This window comes from Alexandromys fortis, unplaced genomic scaffold, assembly GCF_014885135.2.
Source record: "Alexandromys fortis isolate MF-2015 unplaced genomic scaffold, M_Fortis_MF-2015_v1.1 scaffold_0, whole genome shotgun sequence".
Lineage (NCBI taxonomy): Eukaryota > Metazoa > Chordata > Mammalia > Rodentia > Cricetidae > Alexandromys > Alexandromys fortis.
The window spans coordinates 12273808-12296959 of NW_026067949.1; the positions used below are offsets into that span (position 1 = coordinate 12273808).

Below are 23152 nucleotides of genomic sequence, written 5' to 3' on the forward strand. Positions count from 1 at the left end.
TATATATATTTGTCTGATCTGTGACACTGTGACTTTGTTTCTGTCTAACTCCCAGGATAACTCCCAAGTATCTTGATTATTGATATATTATTGTTAAATAGACTCATTCTATATATTCTGTTCCTCTGGAGAACCCTGACTAATTACAGCACTTAGAAGCTTCCCTGTAGAAGTTGCTCAAAAGAACTTCATGACTATGTCTCAGTATCTCCATTTTGATGAGGAGGAAATGGTGGCTCAGAAAGATTATGCAGATTGCCTAGGGTCAGCCAGCCAGCAAAAGATTATACTTGAATTCACCGGGCTGGAAAATATCATCTAAGCCCCATGACATTGCCTTTATGTAAGGTGCACCTCACCAACGTGACCTCAGACCACAGCAGGACTTACCCACATAGGCATGGACACCTCTATGGTCTCTTAGAAAGCACACAGCACTATGATAACTAAGGTTACTATTTTCTATCAAAATATACGAAGAACCCTAAGTTCATTTGCAGCTCCTAACATGCCAAGGAGTCAGAGGTAGGCTGTAAGGGATCTATGACTCTGTGAAATGGAAGGAAAGTTTCTGTGACACGCACATGGGCTTCTTCTAGAGTGAGGGCCCATGGCTTTGGACATGTTTGTAGAGTCATCTCTGATTCCGAAAAGGATGAGATACACTGGTCCTAGGAACTGAAAAAAATGGAGAAGGTACGACAAGGTATGGTCACAGCATCTCTCATTCAAGAAATGAATAGGCAAGAGTGAGGTCCTTCCAAGTCAGGATAGCTATCACAGACATAAGGACAACGGGACAACAAGATCCAAAACGGGCACCTTCTTCTGCCGTGTGCACATCTTGGGACCTCCACGCTGCCTCTGCTAACTTGGCAGTCGGGTCTGGTTCAGTGCCATCTGTTCATGCCAGGTGCATTCACTTTGCAGCTGGAGGGGTAAACACTGCTCCTTCTGGCTCACATCTGGGATCAATATGTCATGTAGGCTTGGAGGCACCAGGTCAGGGGTGTGCCTCCCCCACTTCCTGTTCACAAAGCAGCTCAGGAAATGAGCATGCCTCCCCTTATAAACACACATACTGTCTGGTTTGGGCTAAATAGGAACCAGGGTCTAAAACACAACTGCGTGTTCCTCCCCGTTCTGAATGGGCTGAGATAGTGGGACTTTAAAATGACCACTCAAAACCATTCACTGGCCTAAGGACTCTATCAGAAACAAAATTTTAAAATATTTCAAAGGGAAAGAGCCTTCTTCCTAATACCAAGACTATTCTTCAATACTACTTATTCCCCCAATTTGCACAGCCAGAATCTATCTTGGACCACAGTTTTCTCTCCTTTGCAGTTACTGCCTGCCAGCCTATATTTAATGACTTTGTCTACTGGCTTATTCACAGTAACACCATTAGAATGAATAATGGCTGCATTATTGGTCATTCATACCAAGATACCTTGAAGTGGGGGGCTGATGCAGGGACAAGAGGTGAGACCAAAGAGTGGTGACTTGGAGAGCACCAAGTCCAACAAGTCAATGGCTTTGCTCTGGCTCTTTTCACCCCAGATCCTTCCTGCCAAAATAAGCACTGGGTGCATGCGAAGTGCTCACTAAGGTCTTCCTGAGACCCAGTAGTCACCACCAGCAGCTGGAATGCAAAGGAGCTCTCAAGCTCTAATTCCTCACCAGCTAGTCACATGACTTCTATGTCCTTGATCTCCATAAGCTTCCAATTCCACCCTGGTCAGACAGCACTGACCATAACCACAGCCTGACTTGGTTGACTGGGAAGGAGCTAAACGAGGTCACCCTCAGGGCCTGGAAGAGTGAGTAACAATGGATGATCAGGAAGGTTGACTATATTTAGTATATGTTACTCCTAGATCATTTCAATAAGGCACATAAAGCAGGGGACCATGACACTGTGCACGAGCACCCATCTCATGGGTGCAGTGGGAGCCACCTCACCTCTGCAGAAAGCCTAACCCAGCCTGTCTAACCTGAAATGGACCCTAGGCCAATCCTGGCCTATGCTCTTCCCTAAGCCCCAGGGAACTGCCCTGAGTCAAGGTCAAAAGGATAGGGTTCATGATTCCAATGTCATTAGTGGCCTAAGCAAGAAAGTTGACATGGAGGGCAGACCTAGGGCCACTCAAGCTGATCTCCCTACTCCCCAGGCCAGCTGTCTTTTGGCCTCCCATGAGTACTGGACAAATAACAACTCTAGGGAGGCTCCAAGAAGGCCATCATGTTCTGTAGAGAGCTGGGAGTCATGCACAGTTAGCATCAGAGGAGAGAATGACTTTTATTTACATGGAGGAGGAAGAGAGGGAAGAAGAGAGAAAAACAGAAGAGGGAGAGAAGGAAAAAGAGGTGCAGGAAGAAAGGAAGGAGGAGGAGGAAAGGAGGAGAAGAGACATTCGCTAAAGCTCACCTGTGCCAAGCACTGCACACTGAGCAATCTACCTGCATCATATCATCTGCCCCCCATGGACACTCCGCACATTGGGTACCATATTTATCATATTCTAGGGAGGAGAATGCTGAGGTACCCAGAAATGCCTTCTTGAGGCCACACATTCTAGAGCACATCATTGCTGACCCCTAATGGCCCTTCCATCCCAGATGACCAGTCTAAGCCAAGAGCATAATAACCCTTGAGGGTTAGACCAAGAATGGGAAATAGTCTTCATGAGCCTACCTAGAGGAAAGGGCTTGACCTTTGGGCATCCCGCCTCTCTTGCTCAGGGGCAACAGCCATAGAAGGAGGCTGACTACAAGAGGAAGGGGTCCTCATAGTTGCCACAAAAATAGAGTTCTCAGGTAAGATGAGCTTGAACTTCAGGTAAATGTTGACTTACACTTTCGTATGTGTGTCCCCAACATTGTATGGAATGTTTTTTTATCCTAAGAGAGTATTCATTGGCTATCTGACTTCAAGTCTACCTGGGTACCCTGCATTTTTATTTGCTAAATATACCTCAGAAGAGAGAAACGGTACTGTCAACCTCAGGAGACCGCCGGTCACACAGCCCTTTGACTGCACCATCTCAGAGATTCTGGTTCCTCAAGACCATCACATCTTTGACCAGATGTACAGCTTGGAATTCTCTTATTTGCACCCAATCCTATGTCTCCCAGCCTGGCAGGAAGGACGCTCAGCCCAAGCTTCAGCATCATATTAATCCCCAAAGGGAAGGGAACTGAGCACCATATTAAAAGCCACAATGCTCATGTTTGGCACCTTGAACTTGTATTTTTTAGAACGGTAAGGACACAGCTTGACAGACTTACTGGAATTCATCAGATTCTCCTCAGTCAATGTAAATGTGTCATTATAAAGTCACAGAATACGAATGCACTTAGAACTGGAAAACTCCTTCATGAATACTAACAAACTCTGAAATCACAGGGAAGATGACTGCCTACAGCTATCGAAAACACCCAGCAAGCCAAGATTACGGATTTCAGTTTTTAAACAGTAATGATAAACTCCCATGTAATTTTGTTTAGAAAAAAACATCAATTAGTCACACAGAAAAATTATACTAGATAAAACATGGAGCTTTATAAACTAGTCACATAGAGCAGAAAGGAGTGTACGAGCCGGCAGCATAGACAGGTGGGTGTGGACAGCAGAGCTATTTACAGATGAAAGTCGTGTGTGTGTGTGTGTGTGTGTGTGTGTGTGTGTGTGCGCGCGCGCGTGCGCGCGCGCGCGCATGCACGCGTTAGCGAGTGTTCAAGTGTGTGCACACACACGAGTGAGAACATGTGTGTATGTGTGAGTGTGCGTGTGAGCGAGTGAGTGTGCGTGTGAGTGAGCGAATGTGTGTGTGTGTGAGCGAGTGTGTGTGTGGCTGTGTGTGTGTTTGACACTATTCGCCAGCATCAGATATCTCAGGCTAATGAACCTAGGAGTTTTATGTGCAATATCTTGCACATTAGCAGTCAACTGTGTTCACTGACACCCATCAGTTACGACCATAGGATGTTGACGGTACAGCCGAAGACATATGGCTGCTGTCTGTGTCTTGGTTTATGTCCACCGGTTCTGAAGTCTGGCTCAAGTGAAGAGGCCTGCCGGAACAGAATGTGCCACCACTAACATCGCCACCACCTGGGCACATAAAACCTCAAACACACAGCACGAGGCAAATTAGAAAAACTGCAAAGTTAAGGGAAGGTCCAAGAAATCTGTCTTAGGAAAAAGATCACTGCTTTTCATACACACACAGGAGGGAGTTCAAATTAACCCATAATTTGACAGATTTAATCAATTTATTGATAACCAGCATCTTCAAAACAATTTTTAAAGAAGTCACTCAACAAATTTAGATGCTCACTTGTAGCAATTTAATGAAACAATTTTCAGAAAATTTTAATATGATCTCTGTGAGGAGAATAAGAAGACTTGATAAAAATATTTCTCAGTTTTATCTGAAAAAAGTAACAAATATGAAACATTTGAACAGAAGGAACTAAGGCAAAAGGATGAAGAGACAGGAAAAGCACAGCAAAGGCGAACAATCAGAATCATGTAGGACAGACGCTGGCCTGTACAGGAAGCCCAATGGAATAGCCACATGTATACAAGAGGAAGTAAGAAAGAGGGTAGACCAATAGACCAATGGCCACCATGCAGAGAAAAGTAAGAAAACAGCTCGGGAGTTTTGGTAGGAGACATGGTTAAAAGTCACCATGCCTCCTCCAAAAGAGGAGCCCGATCACTCAGTTCCCAGCTTCTCAAGAGAATTCCCCCAGAGTCCCGGGGTTTAGTCAGCTGGTGTCTCCCCACACATCTTGTTGGGCTGTTCTCAGTATCCCTTCTGCCTCTCCTGGTCCCTTTTACATCCACATCCCCCCAACACCTGAAAAGATTCCAGGAAAACTTAAAAAGGAATTTTGTGCCAGACAGTTGGGGTTTCCCGATTCTTTGAACTGTGTCAAGATAATGGTCACCCTGATGTGAGAGTTGCCTGATACCAAGAAGAAATCTTACCTGCTTTCTCTTTTCAGGGGGAAGTGATGGGTCTCCATCCTACAAAGAAACACATACTACATTTTACTTCTTCCCAAGAATAAACCCAGACTCACCACAGAATCTCAACCCTCAGTTGGACCAATGTGAATCTAAATCCCCATCAGCCACGCAGCTAGTAAGGCGGGAAGGCAAGCTTGACGATGCTTTAAAAATAACTACCACTTGATGGGGACCCCAGAGAGTCGGCTCAATCAAGACCAAACATGAATTTTCCAAAATGATGTTTCTAAAAGAGAAATCTAGATGGATCAAAATTACTTTAGAGCAGAGCATAAAACTGAAATAGTTATTCATTTGGTTAAAGTTCTTTGAAATAGAATAAAAAGAATAGAGACTGATATGTACACAGACATAAACTCATGTACACACATGCACATGTGCAGACACACATAAACATGCATGTATACACACATAGATAGACAGACACATACATGTACAAATACACATGCACCCACATATAAATGCACATACATACATATAGGCATGCACAGGCATGTGTGCACACATTAATACACACAAATATAAACATATTGCATATGCACACAGATGTGCACATGCATACAGACACAAGCACATATATGCACATAAACATGCGCACATATGAAAATACAGTGCACACATGTATACATACATACACATGTCAACACACATGCACAGGAACACACAGGGACATGTGTTTGTGTGTTCATTATATAAGCTCTCTTCCTCTAGGAGAACCCTGGCTAACATAGGTAACGTCAGCCTGTTTACAAGGCCTAGGAAGCCTTTGCTGTAAAGTGCTGGGTAAAGAGAACATGCTTCAGGCAGCATTGGCACATGTTGTCCAGAACCCCATGCTGAGGGAGAACAGAACAGCAGCCACCACAGGAGCGCTCAACCCCCGCCATACAGCAGACACCAGCCACCTGTGGGGCTTGAGCCCATGGGATAGGACAGGACAATGAGGGACTGAGTTTCTTATTTTCTTTAATGCCAATTAACTTAGTTAAGTTGGAAAGCCATGTGCAGCTGGCAGCCTCTGGACTGGCACCGATTTAAGATATTACTACTCTTTAAAATAACAAGAAAAGTGCATAATAAAATAATAAGGAAACAGCCACAGTAAACACACATGGATATGTGCATCTTCACATGTGTTAGGTCCAGCGGCCTGGAACTGCATGCATGTGGAGCGGGTTGTAGAGGAAGCAGGTGGTGTGCACGTTTCTTCTTTTAAACTTTGGTTTGGTTTGATTTGGGCTTTTTTTTGTTGTTGCTTGCTTGCTTGCTTGCTTGCTTGCTTGCTTGCTTGCTTGCTTGGGACAGGTTATCAAGCCTCTCACCCACTAGGTAGCCAAGGAAGACCTTGAATTCCTGATCCACCTCCCAAGCTAGGGTTCCAGGCATATACCAGGCTACCTAGTGAACTGTTGGCAAGGGGTGGCTTTTGAAAAAAGGAAATCACCACAGCCCCTTATCCGGTCTTTGCAGAGAGGGCCAGACTTACAATCAGCTCCCTATACTTCTTCTTCAGGGACTGGTGTCTCTCACGCAGCTGGTTGGCCATGAGCTTGTACTGGTCCCTCTCCTGCTGGCAGGTGTCCAGCTCCTTGGAGAGGATCAGCAGGGCCTCCTTCTTGCTCTCCAGCTTCCGCTTACACACCAGGTACTGCAGAACAAACGGCCACTGGTCAGAAATGGCAGGTGGGCGTCGCAGCCCCAGGGCACTGTGCTCCACACACCCCCATTTTCATGGCTCGGGATCACACACTTTTAGACACTTCCCAGCAGTAAATTACAGAACAGTTGCTGCACTGCCTGACACAGTTCTCTCAAGACAAAGTCAAACCTTAGCTGTCCGCGAACATTCATGAACTGGGACAGATACAATCATGTATTTGCGAATAAGTTAAGAAATAGAACTATAAGCCAGCAAGATGGCTTAGCAGGTCATGGCTTAGCAGGACGCGGCACTTGCCGTCAAACCTTAATGACCTGAGTCTGATTTTTGAGTCCATAGTGCAATGAGAGAGCCAAATCTCAACTTCCTCCACTGACTCTGCACATGTGCCGTGACGTGCGCGCGCGCGCCCCCGCGCGCGCGCACACACACACACACACACACACACAATACACATGCTTATGATAATAATAAATTAGAACTATTTTTAAAATTACATATAAGGATAAATAGGTGCCAGGATCCCAGATTTATCCAGTATATATATATTTATACATCCACATAAAATTTTATTAAAATTTTACAAAGCAATACACACAAGCATATTTAATGAAAAATTTATAAATATTGATAGGAATCATTTCTTGCTAGTAATCCCTTTCCCTCAAATTTTAAAATTTTTCCTTGTGCTTTTCTGCTTTTATTTTCTAAATTTTTGAGGATAAGTCAATATGCTCTCGATTATAACAATAACCCCAAATATTATGAAAAATCATCTCTTTGAGCCATAAATCACTTCACTCGATCCTTCCCACCCATGAAACCGAGCAGTCATTTTCCTCTGGAGAATTTGTTCACTAACTCGGCGCTGATCTGTAAAACCTCTTCAAGGATCAAACACACGCACCCATCCATCACCAGAGAGCAATTTCAGAAGTCGGTATTTTTGCCACACTCTGGATTCTCTCAACAGCCGGGGCAGTGCCGGCTGGAACTCCTGCCTTCAAGCAACAACACTGTGTGTCTCTGTGTTTCCCTGCAGGAGTGAAGCCCAGTCAACAGTCCCATCATGAGTGGGACTGAGTCCCATGTGAGCTCAGAGGAGATTCTGCTTTTACTGGATATATTACACCGCCTGGCGTTACTCACATATGTGAGATGTGGTACTAAATACCTTTTGAATTTTCCCCATAAAAGACCAAATTCAAAGCATTCATGAAAACAATTTATAGTTTCATTATCCACCCTGACATGAGTGCTTTGTCATTGTGGGCGCTCACACAAAGCCGAGCAAGAGCCGGCACTCCCATACCATTTGAGCCAATGCTCTTTACGGACAAAAAGCATTACTCATATATAGTGCTCGCTCAGAACCGACTTTGTTAAGTTCAATTTCAAATAAATGAAAGGGGGAAAAAAGGAGAGTCTTGTGCATTAGCACATTTTTTTCCTAAAAAAAAAAGTAATTGCTTAGTTTCAGAAACAAAGGGGAAAGAAAAGTCGTGCTGAGGGAGATTTGAGTTCTGAGAAAGGACATTTCACCTTGGTGGAATTTTATTCCCCACAGTAATGAGGTTGGAATCCTGCCTTAAAACGCTCCAGTTTTTGAGACTCTGACATTGTCTGCCTGACGCAAAATAATCCTGTTGTCACAGTGATTTCTCAAGAGTCAAGTCGGCAACAAATAAATATCAAAGGTGCAGTGTCCTGGGGGAGGGAGGCATCGCGATGTCACAGGGGAAAGCGCACTACACACCGCTTGACCCATCCGCCCTTGCTCTCTTCTCCCCCCCAGTCAGCAGCCCCAGTCCCGGGGCTAGCACGAAGGTCCCATCTATGGGTTCATACACATCCAGTGTCTTTGACTCTAAGGAAGAGAATCTCAATTGGATCAAGACATTTCAGTAGGAAAGTCTGCATAGAACACCCATCTCATGGAGGGACAGCAAAGGCTGCTTCGTACTCAGAAATTCAGGTTCCCTGCCCTTGAATGATCCAAGAGAAAAAACATTTCTCTCCCAAGGAACAGTCCAAGTTAGAGGCTGTGAAAGAAAGAAAAAAAAAAAAAACAGTTTCTGGTTCTGTGGAAGCTGGTAGAAGCCAGACCTGGAAGCCTTTGCAAGCCACAGTGGTCTAGAGTTTGTAAAGGAGAGTTCTGCAGGCCCATCCCTGAGCATATGACAGGGGTGACAGCTAAAGCTCCATCCAGGGAACATCATGGAAGAGGGGGCAGAAAGAGCTCGATGATGGGGAGGAGAGCGATAAAATGATGGCACGGCTGTGCCGCTCAAGAGCTCAGCACAGCTAAGGTTACCCACAAAAGCGCTAGCCGAAAAGATCCATAAACATTCCATGAGGCCGCAAGAACTGGACACAGCGGTATACAAAAGAGAAAAAAGAGGACACAAAGGCATGAAGGTGAGAAGGGGACAAGCTGGGGAGGGTCTGGGGGTAACAAAGGAGTTGGGGTGATGGACTTATATTACAAAAGTATATGTATTATATATACATATATATCATTTACATATACACCACATACATACATAAACACACACACACATACTCAAAGAAAGCAGAGGCAGTCTGAACAGACAATGAAGCTACACTGAGAAAAAGATGGTCCTAGAAAGCAACTGGTCAGTCTTTCTTCTGCTTCTAGAGACCTGGTTGTCAAAACTTTAGCCCAACACTATTTATCAGCAGGATAAACCTTAGGCTGAAGCCTCGCTTACAAAACAGCGCAAAATGGATCTGAGCGCAGGAAGAATTGTCTTAGACATCTGCATCCACAGGCAGCACTGAGGACACAGGAACAAAATGTCAAGGGTTCTAAGAGGCAAAGGTTTCCTCCATAGGGGACATCCCAGGGGTCTGGAGTGTAAAAATAGAGGACAGAGGCTGAGCAGAAGCAGGGAGCATTCATGGTTCTCTTTCTCTGACTGCAGACACAAGGTGAGCCGCTCCAAACTTTGATGCCTTGATTTCCCCACCATGCTAGAACTGCAAGCTAGAATGGACCCTTTCTTCCCTGGTTGCTCTTGTCACAGTATTCAGCACAGCAACAGAGAAGGAGCTAAGCCAGCCGCCTGGTCTGACTTCCCTGTCCCTTCTGTAGTATGTCTGGGTCTTGAGCTATGCTTGGTCTTAGAGACTGGTTACTTCCAGTATCTCCCCTGTGATGGTAGAGACATCATCATATTCATTCCAGATTCCCAGTGCTGGGAAAAAGACACGGTGCACAGCAGGTACTCTCCATACATGTATCTAGATGTGTGCATGCACAGACACATGCATATGGTGTAACGCTGTAAACTGATGATGTATGGATTTTCTCCTTTATCCTATTATACACAGATATATAACACACATAGAATATATGTACATAGGCACTACTCACATGGATGGGTGAGGACCCTTCACATGTTATCTAGAGCTTCCCCAGGCCTTGTGGCAATACGGTACCACCCCCATTTTACAGACTCCCTGATACTGAGTCACCCACAGCAGGCTCCTTAGTGTACAGAGGAGGAAACCGGGACTCGGCATGGTGAAGTGACTTATCCAAAGCTGGCTGGTCAAAGCTAGGTAAGCTGTGTACTTGTCTCACTCCAAGTCCAAGGCTCTTTCAGGATAGCAAACAACTTCAAGTTCTTGTCAAGTAAGGAAAAAGGAAAAGAAGAGAAAAGAAAAGGAAAGACAAGACAGACCATGAACTCAGAATAATGCTGAAGTTTTTGCTGTGGTCATAGTTGGCAGGCGTTGATAATGATGTGAGAATATATTATTAACTAATAGCCCTCGCTACTGTGCCCTGGACATTAGTAAGGGCAGTAGACACTTCCCTCCAAGGGACAATGCAGGATATAGTCATGGTGGAAGCTGTGGCAGAAGGAGCCAGCAATGTCTGAGTTCCGGTCTTGGCTTTGCTACTTCCTAGCTATGTGATCAGTTAGCCACTGTGTGCCCAGACTCCCTGTACACACACAGAGATGGAGAAGCACCTTCAAGGGGTTGGCACGACCATGTAAGAAGCGAGCTAGCATCTGTGAAGCCTCTAACACATTAACTGTGATTGCCATGACTTCCACTCAGATGGCTCAGGGGAGACAAGTGGGGAAATCTCAGAAGCGAAGGTGTTCGCTGGAGGAGGGGCAGTGGCATGGAGCCTGCAGGTCAGGGAGAAGAAGGGTCAGAGGTGACTATAATAGGCAACAGGAAGCAAACAGAGCAGCAGGGAAGCAAAGGCACAGGCTTCCTAAAGACATTAGAATGTACAATGACTGGCAAGGGTGGGCTGGCCGGGGGCTCTTTGGGGTGAAGGTAGAGAGAGATGAGGCCTTAGGGTGCAGATTCGGCTGAGCTGTTCAGCCTCTCTTCTCCCAGGAATGAGGAACCTAGGGTCTCTAACTAGGAGAAGATCATTCAGAATCTTCTAATGGGGAAAAATGCTGTCCTGCCATCAGAGGGGGTAACTCATATTGGCCTGCACAGCATGGGCACAATTTGCCATGCAGCCCACAGTGGGAGGAAAAGGCACTGGGGCTTCAGGACACCAACATTGCTGCACTCTGCAGCGTGGTCTGCCCCAGCAGGCCTCCAGAGAACACTCCAGCTCTGCTGTTTCTTAATGGGGTCTGTCCTCACCGTGTCTAATACAACATGGTGAGACAGGGCATTCCCCGGACAACAAGACACACGTGAAATTCGCCTTAGCCACACAGCCTGATATGATTGGGGAACATATCGTGGGCCAATGAGTCATGTGACTGCCCCGGAAAAGACTCCACCCTCTAGCCACCTTTATTATCCAGATTCTTGTTTTTTAATTAATTAATTGATTGATTGATTAATTAATTATGTATACAATATTCTGTCTGTGTGTATGTCTGCAGACCAGAAGAGGGCACCAGACCTCATTACAGATGGTTGTGAGCCACCATGTGGTTGCTGAAAATTGAACTCAGGACCTTTGGAAGAGCAGGCAATGCTCTTAACCACTGAGCCATCTCTCCAGCCATATTCTCCAGATTCTTTTGCTACTGATCTTAAGTCGGCTAACAACTCTGTTGGCCAAGTTCACAGCTGGAATAGGAATGGTGGCTTTTCCGCCCTCTTTCCCATTTCAAGACAAGAAACATTCCATTTCTTTTCAAGAAAGGAGAAGGAGCAAAGTCGTTGGTTTTTGAAGGTTTGCCGCCACATGTCCAGCATTCCTAGGAGTAACAAGGACTTTATTTGATCGAAATAGTAACAGTAGCCACCACTGGGGTGAGCTCAGCAGTTTCCTGTCTATGCAAAGTGCTGTATTTGTTCCCTGTGGTTGGCCTCTGTAACAAGGGGTGAGACGAACCCCTTTTCAAAGGTGAGGACTCTGAGCCCAAAGAGGCCAATGATCTCATGATTGCGGAGGTAGGGAGGTGGCAGAGTTGCATGCAGAGATTAGGATGCTTTGGTGGGCAGTAACAGTGACAGACGCGGAAGCATAGCAATGTAGTGGGAGAATATCAGCACTTGTAGGCTTGACTAGTGGAGAAAGGGATAGATTAGGGGGAGGGGAGGTAGAGAGGGAAAGCCCAGAACACCCACGACCAGGTATCATTACAGGGGAGTTTGGCTCAGGAATTGCCAAAGGGGTAAGCTGAGCTCCCATGTTGGCATCTTTTCTGTTCAATAGTGTCTTCAGGGCCCTTGTCCATGGTCCTATGGTAGACAGACTGGTCAAGGACAATGGTCTCCAAATAAAGGAGCTCTGAGAAACAGAAATGAATGCTGGGAATTGGGGAAATGGCCAACTCGGGGAGGATCCATTTTACTGACTGTTTCTGAACCTTGCTAAGGTTCTGGAACCTTCTTGTGGCTCATGAAAAAAGGCTGAGAAATAAAGGATGGTTATTCGCTAGCAATCCCTTTCATTTTCGTCGACCTCTGAGCTGCTGGTGATCAGGGGCAGGAGCATGTGTCTCCCAATGACATCTGTGGGCTGTTGGGACTCCTACTGCTGCAGGTGGGCACATACCTACCAGCAGGAGAGAGGGAGACGCCACACACCAAGTAGACGGGGCAACCCAGAAAGAGCGAATGGAGCTCCGTAAAATATGCCCCGATTCTGGCATGTATACTAGATATCATGAAATATTTTTATTATCCACTCAAAAATAGATTTCTTTTGAATTGCATTTCAATGACTTTTTGAAGCTGAGCTTGTAACTCATGTGTGATGTTAATTCACGCCCACAGGTGAAGGCAGTCGTACTTGTCACCTTAAGAACCCAATCCCACAGTTTGGGCCATTGAGTGGCTTTTATCTACCCATTTCCTGTTATCTGCCATAAAGCAAATCATAATTGCTACAAGGAAGACCATAATAATTAAATGACGACCTGACACACTACATTAGGATTTAGACAGCTTTACGACTAGCTGGCTGTGGCCGAGAGAGGAGGTGGCTCAGGGTCAGGGGAGTATGTCTGCCAAGGGACCTTTTCCACCAAACAGCGCCCCTTGGTCCTGAGTGAGCACCCCTTGGTCCTGAGTGAGCACTTTTTGGAGAAGGAATCAAGCTGGTTTTCCTCCACCATGCAAGAGCCTGCATGCTACCCCAAGAAAGCCTCCTAGAAAGGGAACAGCACACACACAGAAGAGGGTCACAAGCAGGAGTAGTCCCAATATTTGCTACCTGAAAACTCACTCTGCTTAGAGCTACTTTAGCTGCTAGATCTTAAATGTCCCAAGGGCCCATGTGTTTCCTTCCTGGCACAGCAATATTAGAAGGCTGTGGATCCTTTTAGAGGCAGGGCCTTGTGGGAGGTTGTGGGTCACGGGAGCGTACTGTTTGAAGGGACAGTATAGGGCAAGATGCTCCTCTCTCTCTCTCTCTTGAGTCCTGGCCGTGAGGTGAGCAGCTTTGTTCCAACACACACTCCCCACCTCCATCATCCTAAACTTCAAAAGTAATGGGGCCAACTGGCCAAGGATGCAGTCTTTAAAATGCCAGGAAGAACCATCTCTGCTGATAGATTCTCTCAGGTACTGAGTGCAGTAAGGGAAAGCTGACAAGAGCAGGTTACCCTCTACTTTCCCGGCTGTTGTCGGTGCCCTTTTTCTCCTCTGCCCCATCTCCCTCCAGGAACCTCTCCTTCCTGCCCCACCAGAAGCACTGGTAAACAGCCCTTAACAATCAGCACACCATCTCTGACTCCAATAAGCAACCTCTTTGTTCTGAAACCTCTGCTTGGCTCTGCACTATAACATCGGGGTTATCACAGCCTCTTCTGCATTTCCTATCTGCCCAGTCCACATCGTGGAGCTTTGAAAAAGCATAAATCAGGCCCTGCCACTCTTTTTTTATTTAAAAAAAATTATTCATTCATGCATCCATTGAGAGAGAGAGAGAGAGAGAGAGAGAGAGAGAGAGAGAGAATGTCAGAGAGCAATGCTTGGCTGCCTCCTTCTACCATGTAGGACCTAGGGATTGAGTTAGACCATCAGTCTCTACAGCAAGCACCTTTACCCACAGAGTCATTTTGATTTCCTCCTACCATTAAAAAAAATGAAAATAAAAAATATTTTAAAAACACACACACACACTGAATGGAAAGCGATTGTCACGCCACATCCCCTCAGTATTTGGCAGTAGCCTGCCTCTGACTTGGCTGCAGCTGCTCTTTCACCTGCTCCACTTCTGCCCATGAAAGCTTCCTGCCGTTATCCACCCTGCCCAACTCTCTGTTGTATGAGAGGCTGCTTGTTTGTTCCTGGTTGCTCAGACCCAAAATAATCACTCAGAAACTATTCCATTTGAACCACTGCTTGGCCAATACCATAAGCATAATTTAAGCTAGCTCTTACATCTTAATTTAACCCATTTCTGTTAATCTGTGGATTGCCACACGGCTGTGGTTTACCAGCAAAATTCGGCATGTCTATCTCTGGCAAGACTACATGGCTTCTCTCTGACTCCGCCTCCTCTCTTTCAGCATTCAGTTTAGTTTTTCCCACCTAGTTCTTCTCTACCTTATCACAGGCCCCAAACAACAGCTTCTTTACCAACCAATGATATTCACAGCATACAGAAAGGAATCCCACATTCATTCTCTCTCTCTCTCTCTCTCTCTCTCTCTCTCTCTCTCTCTCTCTCTCATCTTAGTTGATCCAGTGCTCAGGAATGTGTTCCAAAAGCCTCTTAACCCCCAAGTAGAGGAAGAATGCCCCCTGGCTGGCTGCACAGCATTCTGCATACACCTCAATGAGAGCAGAAGTGGGATGGGGTGTGCACAAGCACAAGCAAGCCACACGTATACATGCTGTGACACAGTACCTGCCCACTTGCCTATTCTACGCCTTTGGCCTCTGCAACCAGGCCTTTCACACACAACACTGAATCCCCACAGACAAGCACAGGCTCTGTTCCACAGTGAGAGCTCAGAACACACTAAATAATAGAGACGCAACCTCAGTCTCCAGTAACCGAATGTACACATACATTGTTATACAGAAATATACATTTAGTATTTGCATATTTTAGTGATACAGCCATTGATTTGATATTCTGCCTAAATCTCTACCAGCTGTGTGCAACCCATGGCCCAAACACGGCTATACACAAATCACAAACCTGGGATTTTATGGGGATTATTTTATGGGAATGTTTGTGGTTTTTTGTTTGTAACATGATTGCTCTGTCCTGGAAGGTAAACTCTGTAGATGACAATATCACTCTGCCAGGTGAAAGGCCTACTCACTCACGAAGCTTTTCACGTTGCAGGGGAAATGTACAGTTCTACAAGCCACAGTGTATACACGGCGAGAATGCGGGAGAATTCCCACAGTCATCAAAATGGGATTTGGGTTTTGACCTTTTAGCACTGAACACGGTACTTCCCTTCATTTCTGTGGTCATACAGATCCTTCCTCACCTTTATCCTGCAGATTTGCCAAACAGGCACCCAGGACTGTCCCTCAGAGAGACACATACGTGCCCTTACCTTCTTGAAGGTATGAGTTGGGCATCCAGAGTAAACCAGCGTGTGGGGCAGGTATGGTGTCCTGCATCTTACTGAAGTCTCTGCCTGCAGAATGGCAGCCTCCCATGTGCCTCCCTCAAGACTTAGGCGCGAGCCCTTCCTGCCCACCGAAGCCCATCCTCCATGGGTATATCTCTCACGGCACGGGCCCTTCCTGCCCACCGAAGCCCATCCTCCATGGGTATATCTCTCACGGCATGGGCCCTTTGCCGTGCTGCCGTTCAGCTCTGTAACTTTTAGCTAACGATCCAGCAATCCTAAACCAGTGTCTTAAGATTCTCTTGCCATCCGGGAAGATGACTTTTTTATGATCCGTCTTCTTCAGACTCGCCATCACACTTCCCCCTCCCTGGGATTGCTTTCAACAGGCAAACTTTGATGATCTGAAGGCCCCAGGGGATGTGCTGGAATTTAAGTTAAGTGAGATTTCAGGTAATTGGAAAAGTTTATAACGTGAACCGCAGTAGCTGGGGGGTATGTGAAATTCCCTGACAGTCTTGGTTAACTGAAGTGGTGAATAACGAGCAGCGGTACCTGCATCTCTGTTTCAATCCTTCTCTCCTTAGCGCTCCTCTTCCCTCCTACCAGCTCACTTCCACTCCTGCCCTGCCTCCTGCTTCCTTTGGGTCTGTAGAAAGCCAGGGAAAGACACTGCCTATCCTTCTGCTGGCCACAGTGAGCCAGGACACTCCTCTCCCTCTGCTGAAGATAGCACATTTTTGTTAAGCTCACTGCTTCCCCAGAGGGACGCTGCTGTCACCAGTGTGAGGATAATCCAACCTCGCCTGGGGCCAAGACGCCGCCTGCCAGTGGGGTGTGAGGCTCCAGTTAGTTACAGAGATCAAATGTTCAGGAGACAGCACAGCAATCACCCGGCTTCTGCAGAGGTTGTTCCGTTCCCATCTACGTTGCTGAGCGAGTGGGCTCCTAGGGTACACTGGATGGGACAGCGTGCACACAGACGCTCCTGTATCTATTTACATACTATATTATGTAACAGTCACACAGAGGGGATTTTCTGGCACTCCCCACATGGGAGGACGATTCAATTCAGCTCTTCAGGGTTGAGCAGCAGAATCTGTGGCACATGTTAGTCAGGCTGACTTCAAAAGCTGGGAAACGGCAGCCGCTCAGCCTCCCCTGGAATGGGAAAGAAACGATAAAAAAGACCCAGAGCCAGGAGCAGTGCTGCAAGCCTGTGAAGCCAGCGCTCGGGAAGCTGAGAGGAACAGGATTTGGAGTAAGAGGCCAACTTGGGTCAAATAGAAAGACTGTAGGTTTCCAGACAGGGTTGGCGGTCTGGGTTGTAGCTCAGAGGTAGAGTATATGCCTAGCAAATGAATAAAAACAAACGGACAAATGCAACCATCCTTACAAAGGCCCTAACACTTCTGCTGGCAGGAACGCTCCCTTTGGAAAAATATCAACTTCTAAGTTCTCAGACCTTCTTCCAACGCAGGAAGCCAGAGGGGACCCAGGCTGTGTTACAGAAGAAGTTTACTTCCTCAGACAGCTGAAACATGGCCCCTTCAGGACTCTCTCTGCTTCCTAGGCAGCTGCTGACAAAGGGAATCCAGGATGAGCTAACAGGAAGGCATCTGCCAAGGCTGCCGAGTTGTACTGGGGAACACCATGTGGGTTTCATGGCCATCACTCATCCAGAAAACACAAGGAGCTGCTCCCCAACCCGGTACTTGGGGGTTATCCCCCCTTCTGCACATAAAACATAGACAGGGTCTTCATCACTCTGGAGCCTTGATGTATAACACAGCTCCTTGCAAACACCCCGCCCCCATTGATCAAAATCTCCGTCCCAAAGGGGATGGACTGTCATTTCCTCTACAGAGGGGAAAAAAAAAAAAAAGTCTTCAAGGGATTTGCTCTTAAGGAACCCAGAACACCAACAAAGCATTATAGCTTGTCCCTGGCAACAGTGAGATTTGAATGCAGGCCAGCCCAGGTGGCTCTCGGGCCACACCACCCTATCTCACTCATAGGAGGGTCGCAAGGACTCCATTAAACAGTTCGCCTAAAATGAAATGTTGAAACTCTAACACTACCGGCCATTTCCTTTGATCATACTGGGGCTCCAGCTGCCTACTTCCACGTGCTAAACAGGCAAAGGGCACTTGAGCACCTGAGTCACAGCCCCGACTCCCAATAGTACACATCCTGTCATCACAGTAATCAAGAGAATTGTGTCCGAACCACCGAAAAGAAGAAAAGTCTCCCTCCTAGGTTTGAGAGCAGACTCCACCTTTCTGCATCTCCTGCGGGGCTAAACAGTCTCATGAGTGGACCAGAGTGCTGGAGATAGAGCCTGCGTGGGAACAGTCTCTGCCCCCATCCTCTCCTCCTGGCGCCAGGTGCATATCCTCTAAAACAAGGAGGTGCTCCATCCCAGTCCGCCCCACACGCGGGCATCCGCAGCCTCGAGATCCTTCAAATCAACCATGCAAATCCTTACCGCTTTAATTACCCAAGTAAGTAGAGCTCTTGCAACCATCTGCCAGGATTCCAACCAATCGTGATCATTACAGTCGTTTTCTCTGGATGAGAACCTCATAGACATCCCTAAAGGACCACTTGGGCCCTGAATTTCCGCCTGCAGGATGAAGGTGTCCCCAGCCGCAGCCTGAGGCGGGGAGCTGTTTGCTCGCCCGCTCCGCGCCCTGTGCGTCTCTCCCGGAGCATTGCTAATTTGCTCTCCCGCTTCATCTTCGCCCTGCTTCTTTTCTTTCCGCCATCTCCAGGCATGACTGATGAGGGAGAAATTCTCCTCAACAAGAGCTGTCAGTTCAGAACCAGCCCACAGTAACAAGTCAGGTGGAGACTCAGTCTGGGATGCGGGGAAGGGACTCAAACCGCCAGCGTTTTCAGGGGACAAGCGGAAGTGGAAAGATGTATCTGGAGGATTCTTCGTCCGCCCAGATCTATTTCCCTGGCTGTCGACCGCACATGGGTTGGTTACGTTAACAGAAAGTCCCTGTGGGTGGCCTGAGACCATGACTTTTTCCGGAAGGTGAAAAATCTCCATTGACTACAGACCACCACCGGTGGAACTCAAACCAACACTGGGTACAGGTTTTGTTTTCTTCCAGTCTGATTGGCCCCCACCACCATCACTTTGGTCACTGCCATTCATCAAAACAGCATTTAAATGTCACTAGGTGCGCTGTTTTAGCCTGCAAGTGTAGTCTGAAGGTCTGACACTTAAACGTTCCTGGCACCGCACTCAGAAGGCACTGAGGCAGGAAACGTCAGGCTCACATATTTCCCCACCGGTAAAGGAATTCAGCATCTCTGGAGCAGCACAAACAGAAATATCAGATGGACAGCTGATTCGATGGCAGACTAGCCGTTTCTAAAGGAGATAGATGCAGAGAAAGGGAGATGTGGACACAGCAGTGGTAAATGGGCTTGGGGGTCAGAGGTCACCAGCGTGGGCGCTGGGAACTGAACTCCAGTCCCCAGGAAGAGCGGTAAGTACTCTTAACAAATGAGCCACTCTCAGGAACGCTGAGAATCATCAGTACTGGTCGCTGTCCACACTGCAGCAAGGTACAAAGACTAAATTTCAAGCCGGTGCTTGTCCTGGAATTGTTTCAGCCATAGCAGACGGGGGCTCATGTGGCCCTCACAAGGAGGACCTATGAAGCAGACCCTGTGATTGGCCCATAAATGTACAAAGTAGCAGACAGCAAGATGGAAGCCTCTTCTCTTTCCGAAATTTATTTCATGCTTTAAAGAAATTTTTATTTGTTTGTTTGTTATAAAATTATTTGATGTGCAAAAATGCTTAGCCTACCTGCATGTCTATACACACTTTGTGTGCCTGGAGCTCACAGAAGCCAGACAAGTGCACTGGTCCCCTAGAACCTGAGTTAGAGATGGCTGTGAGTCTATCACATATGTGCTGGGAATTAAACCCAGATCCTCTTAAAAAGCAAGGGCCATCTTTCCAGCTCCCTCTTCTAGAATTTTCCAAGAAAAAGTTTATAATTGGGATGAGCAAGCATCTAGAATTTGCTCTCCTGCAAACACCACTGTGCAATCAACATACTGGGATCTCAGATGCCCTTTCACAAGCAGGCAAGAACTGGCATCAGGATATTCCACAGAACCCAGGTGTTCACACTTAAAGAGTGATCCACGAAAGGCAGAAGCCAATGCCCTGCTCCCAAAAATATCACACCAACTACTCTCACCTCACTGCCCTGGAAGCCTGATTCAGAGCTCCTGCTGTCAAACCCCTGACATCTCTGACAGTGGGAAACAATGCAATTTCAAAAGCATACACTTAAGGTTTAACAAAGGTATGGTTTATCAGTAGCTTAGAATCCTGCCCTACCACAGTGCGTGTTGGTGACAAGGAACAATAGGTACCATGGAATGATCTGAGTTACCACTGGGTAGGAAGTGAGTAATAAAATACCATATGGTGACAAATGCAGAATGGTGACCTCTGGGAGGAGTGGAGAAGAGGGACAAGTTGAGTAAGGGCATAGAACCTGTTGGAGAGCTTGGAATGTTCTGGATTTTATATCTACGCAAGGCAGCTGAAATACAGTACAAGAATGGAGTCAGTGAGAATTCTGAGTGCTTGTGGGAAAACTCAAGAAAACAAGACAAGAATCCTGAGACCTCAGCTTCTTTGAAACACAGAACTGTTCATGGAAAGTGTTTCCATGCTCCTTCCAGACGTAGCAGATAGGAGAGATTTTACAGCTGTTGTTATTCATATGCCTTACAGAAAAACAAAAAGCATGACTTGACTTTGTGATTATCCACTTTATTCAGGTGACCCTTCTCAACTGTCCAATGCTCTGAATAATGTTGGCTGTTGCATGAGACTTTAGTCTGCCTCCTTTTTAGGCTTGGCTCTCCCAGGTTCACACTGGTAAACAAACACAAGGCCACACGGCTGCATACACATGTAAAACCTTCATTGATCGTTCCACATACAATGTGTGCTTTCACTGCCTGCACGTTAGGGACAAAGATAAAACAGCATATACTACAGGTTCACTCTGGAGAAATAACAACACGAGAAATGGGAGATTGTGCTTCTATGTCAACAGCAGTGAGACCTGGGTAAATTAGAGATTTCTCTCCTTAAACACATCCATATTTTGAGAATTTGAAGTGTATAGAGAATTTATATTACTCAATATTAAGGTCAAAACCCATCATTACCTAAGATATGTATCATGCCTATATAATAGCTTTAGTCATTTACTTTTCTTCCCAAATCCTTCCTCATTCAAAAATCTAGGCCACCATGGCCAAGCCTTCTATGTTGCCTGAGGACACCCTACATGGCCAGGGAGAAGCAAGTCCAGGGTGGGGAAGTAAACCCTGAGTATTATTAGGTCATCTGGTATCCCTGCTTCCAGCTGCACCAGGAGAGGCGTTATGATGCCCCCTTTAGGATACAGTCACAACTACAGGGCTGCTGACCCCATTGGTGCTGCTGCAAGCCTATGTGGCATCCAGGAAGGAACCCCAGGTCAAACCCCAACGTGAGGGACCACAATTTTGAATCTGTTCCATCTTGATACTCCAAAGTCTTGCTTTTCAACTCAATATTTGTGGCACAGGCCTAAGTGAGGTGGGAACCAACATGAGAAAAGATATTTTCCCGAGGTCTGAAAGCAAGGGTAAGAGATACCTGAGCACACACCTTCCAGCACAAATTCCTGGTTTCACAGGAAAACGTGTGATTTGAAATTAACATAAAGCTCTCTGCTCCTAGATGCTGCTGAGTAACCACAAATAAGGGCTCTGAATTTTTAGGTACTTCATAAACACTTGGAATTCCCAGGAATACCTGCTCGGTCTAACCTCCAACACAGTTGTGGGGAGAATGGCCTTCTGGATTGTGCATTCCGACTTTTGGCAAAGTACCTAGGATATAGTTAATGCCTCTAAATATCAGTTGCAGAAAAATAGGTATGAAGAATTACTTTGTTAACATTTTGTTTAATGAGAAAATGACCACAGAGACCAAAGACTCTGTGTGACTGGGGCTAAAGAGACATCTCAGGAGGTAGGAGCCCTTGCTGCTCTTTGAGAGAACCCTCGTTCAATCCCCGGCACTCCTATCAGGTGACTAACAACCATCTGTAACTCCAGCTCCAGGAAGGGATCTGTCACCCTCATCTAGCATGGAGAGAGAGAGAGAGAGAGAGAGAGAGAGAGAGAGAGAGAGAGAGAGAAGAAAACAAAAAGCAAAATACATCTTTTTTAAAAAAAGAAAGAAATTGTGGAACTTCATTGCCGAAGAGTCAAGCCTAGGTGGCAAACGACCTTTAGAGCAAGCTAATTCCAGTCGAGAGCAGAGGAAAAACCTGGTGAACACTCAGGGGCAGGTCAGATTCCATTATAGAAATAGCTCTTTATAACCAAATGATTTCCCACCCACAGCCTCTGCCTGCCTTTCCCTAGCAGTATCTCTGATACAGTACAATTCCAGCACGGAAAGAATGAGAGGAGGGAAATGGGGAGGAGGGAAGTGGGGAGGAGGGAAATGGGGAGGAGGGAAGTGAGTTACAGTTAACGCATAAATCCTGAGAGCTTATCAGAAGGTGGCTTGACTTACCACCTCCGAGAGATCACAATCTATACTCTGAAAGTCAGAGCCCTGTGGGATGAAAGGGATAGAAGGAGACTTGGAGGGGGGAAAAAACCAGATGATGTTATTCTCATAAAAAATATAATGTCTTTATTTTGATTCAGTAGTCTTTCAATTGAAGTGTTAACCACAAATCACTGAGGTTGCCATCTCTTCTGAATGTGTTCACTGCTGGGGGGTGGGGTATGCTTCAAGGGGCCCAGTGAAGATTCGACAATGAAATAGCCTTGCCCTTCCTGCAGCAACTCCAGGCTGAAGGCAAGGCAAGAACAATCTCAGCCTAAGCCCCCACAGGGACATTAGGACAGGGCAAGTTTGGCTAAATGGATGCTATGGGATGGCTAGCAGGGAGACAACTTAGGCAGTGGCACCGATGCTGAGCCTTGAAATGCGAGTAAGGAAAAGAAGGGGTGTGAGAGTTCTGGGCAGAGGACGGAGCCTGCGGAAAGGAAGGTGAGGGGAACCAATCTTCACATATACAGGAAGTGGTTCTGCTTGCCAGGACTGCTGCTAGACATATGGAAAGAGAAATGCAATATAGAGTTGGTCCATTTGGTTTGGATGAAAGTAAGACCTGCTTTAATTGGCAGCAAAGTTGGGGCCAAAGTGAGAGCCAACAGCAAGTGGAGGCTCCTTGAGCAAGGAAAAGTTATGGTCAGACTGCCACGTCTGGATCTTGAGCTGGCAGTCATGGCCAGGATGGAAAGGTGGAATAGACTGGGGGTGCAGGATAGCTGGGGGTGCAGGAAGGCTGGGGGTACAGGAAAGCTGGGGGTACAGGAAGGCGGGGGGGG

At 46.5% G+C, this 23152-nt stretch overlaps 1 protein-coding gene across 2 annotated transcripts in view; it reads right to left on the minus strand.

Moving 5' to 3' along the window:
* Positions 1 to 23152, minus strand: part of Ccdc149 (coiled-coil domain containing 149) — an 87678-nt gene that overhangs the window by 51775 nt on the left and 12751 nt on the right. For both annotated transcript variants that reach the window (XM_050150204.1, XM_050150203.1), the window contains exons 2-3: positions 6528 to 6689; positions 5000 to 5038 (exon numbers count right to left, since the gene is read on the minus strand). In XM_050150204.1, coding sequence (XP_050006161.1) covers positions 5000 to 5038; positions 6528 to 6689 — 201 coding nt within the window. The remainder of the gene's footprint in view (positions 1 to 4999; positions 5039 to 6527; positions 6690 to 23152) is intronic.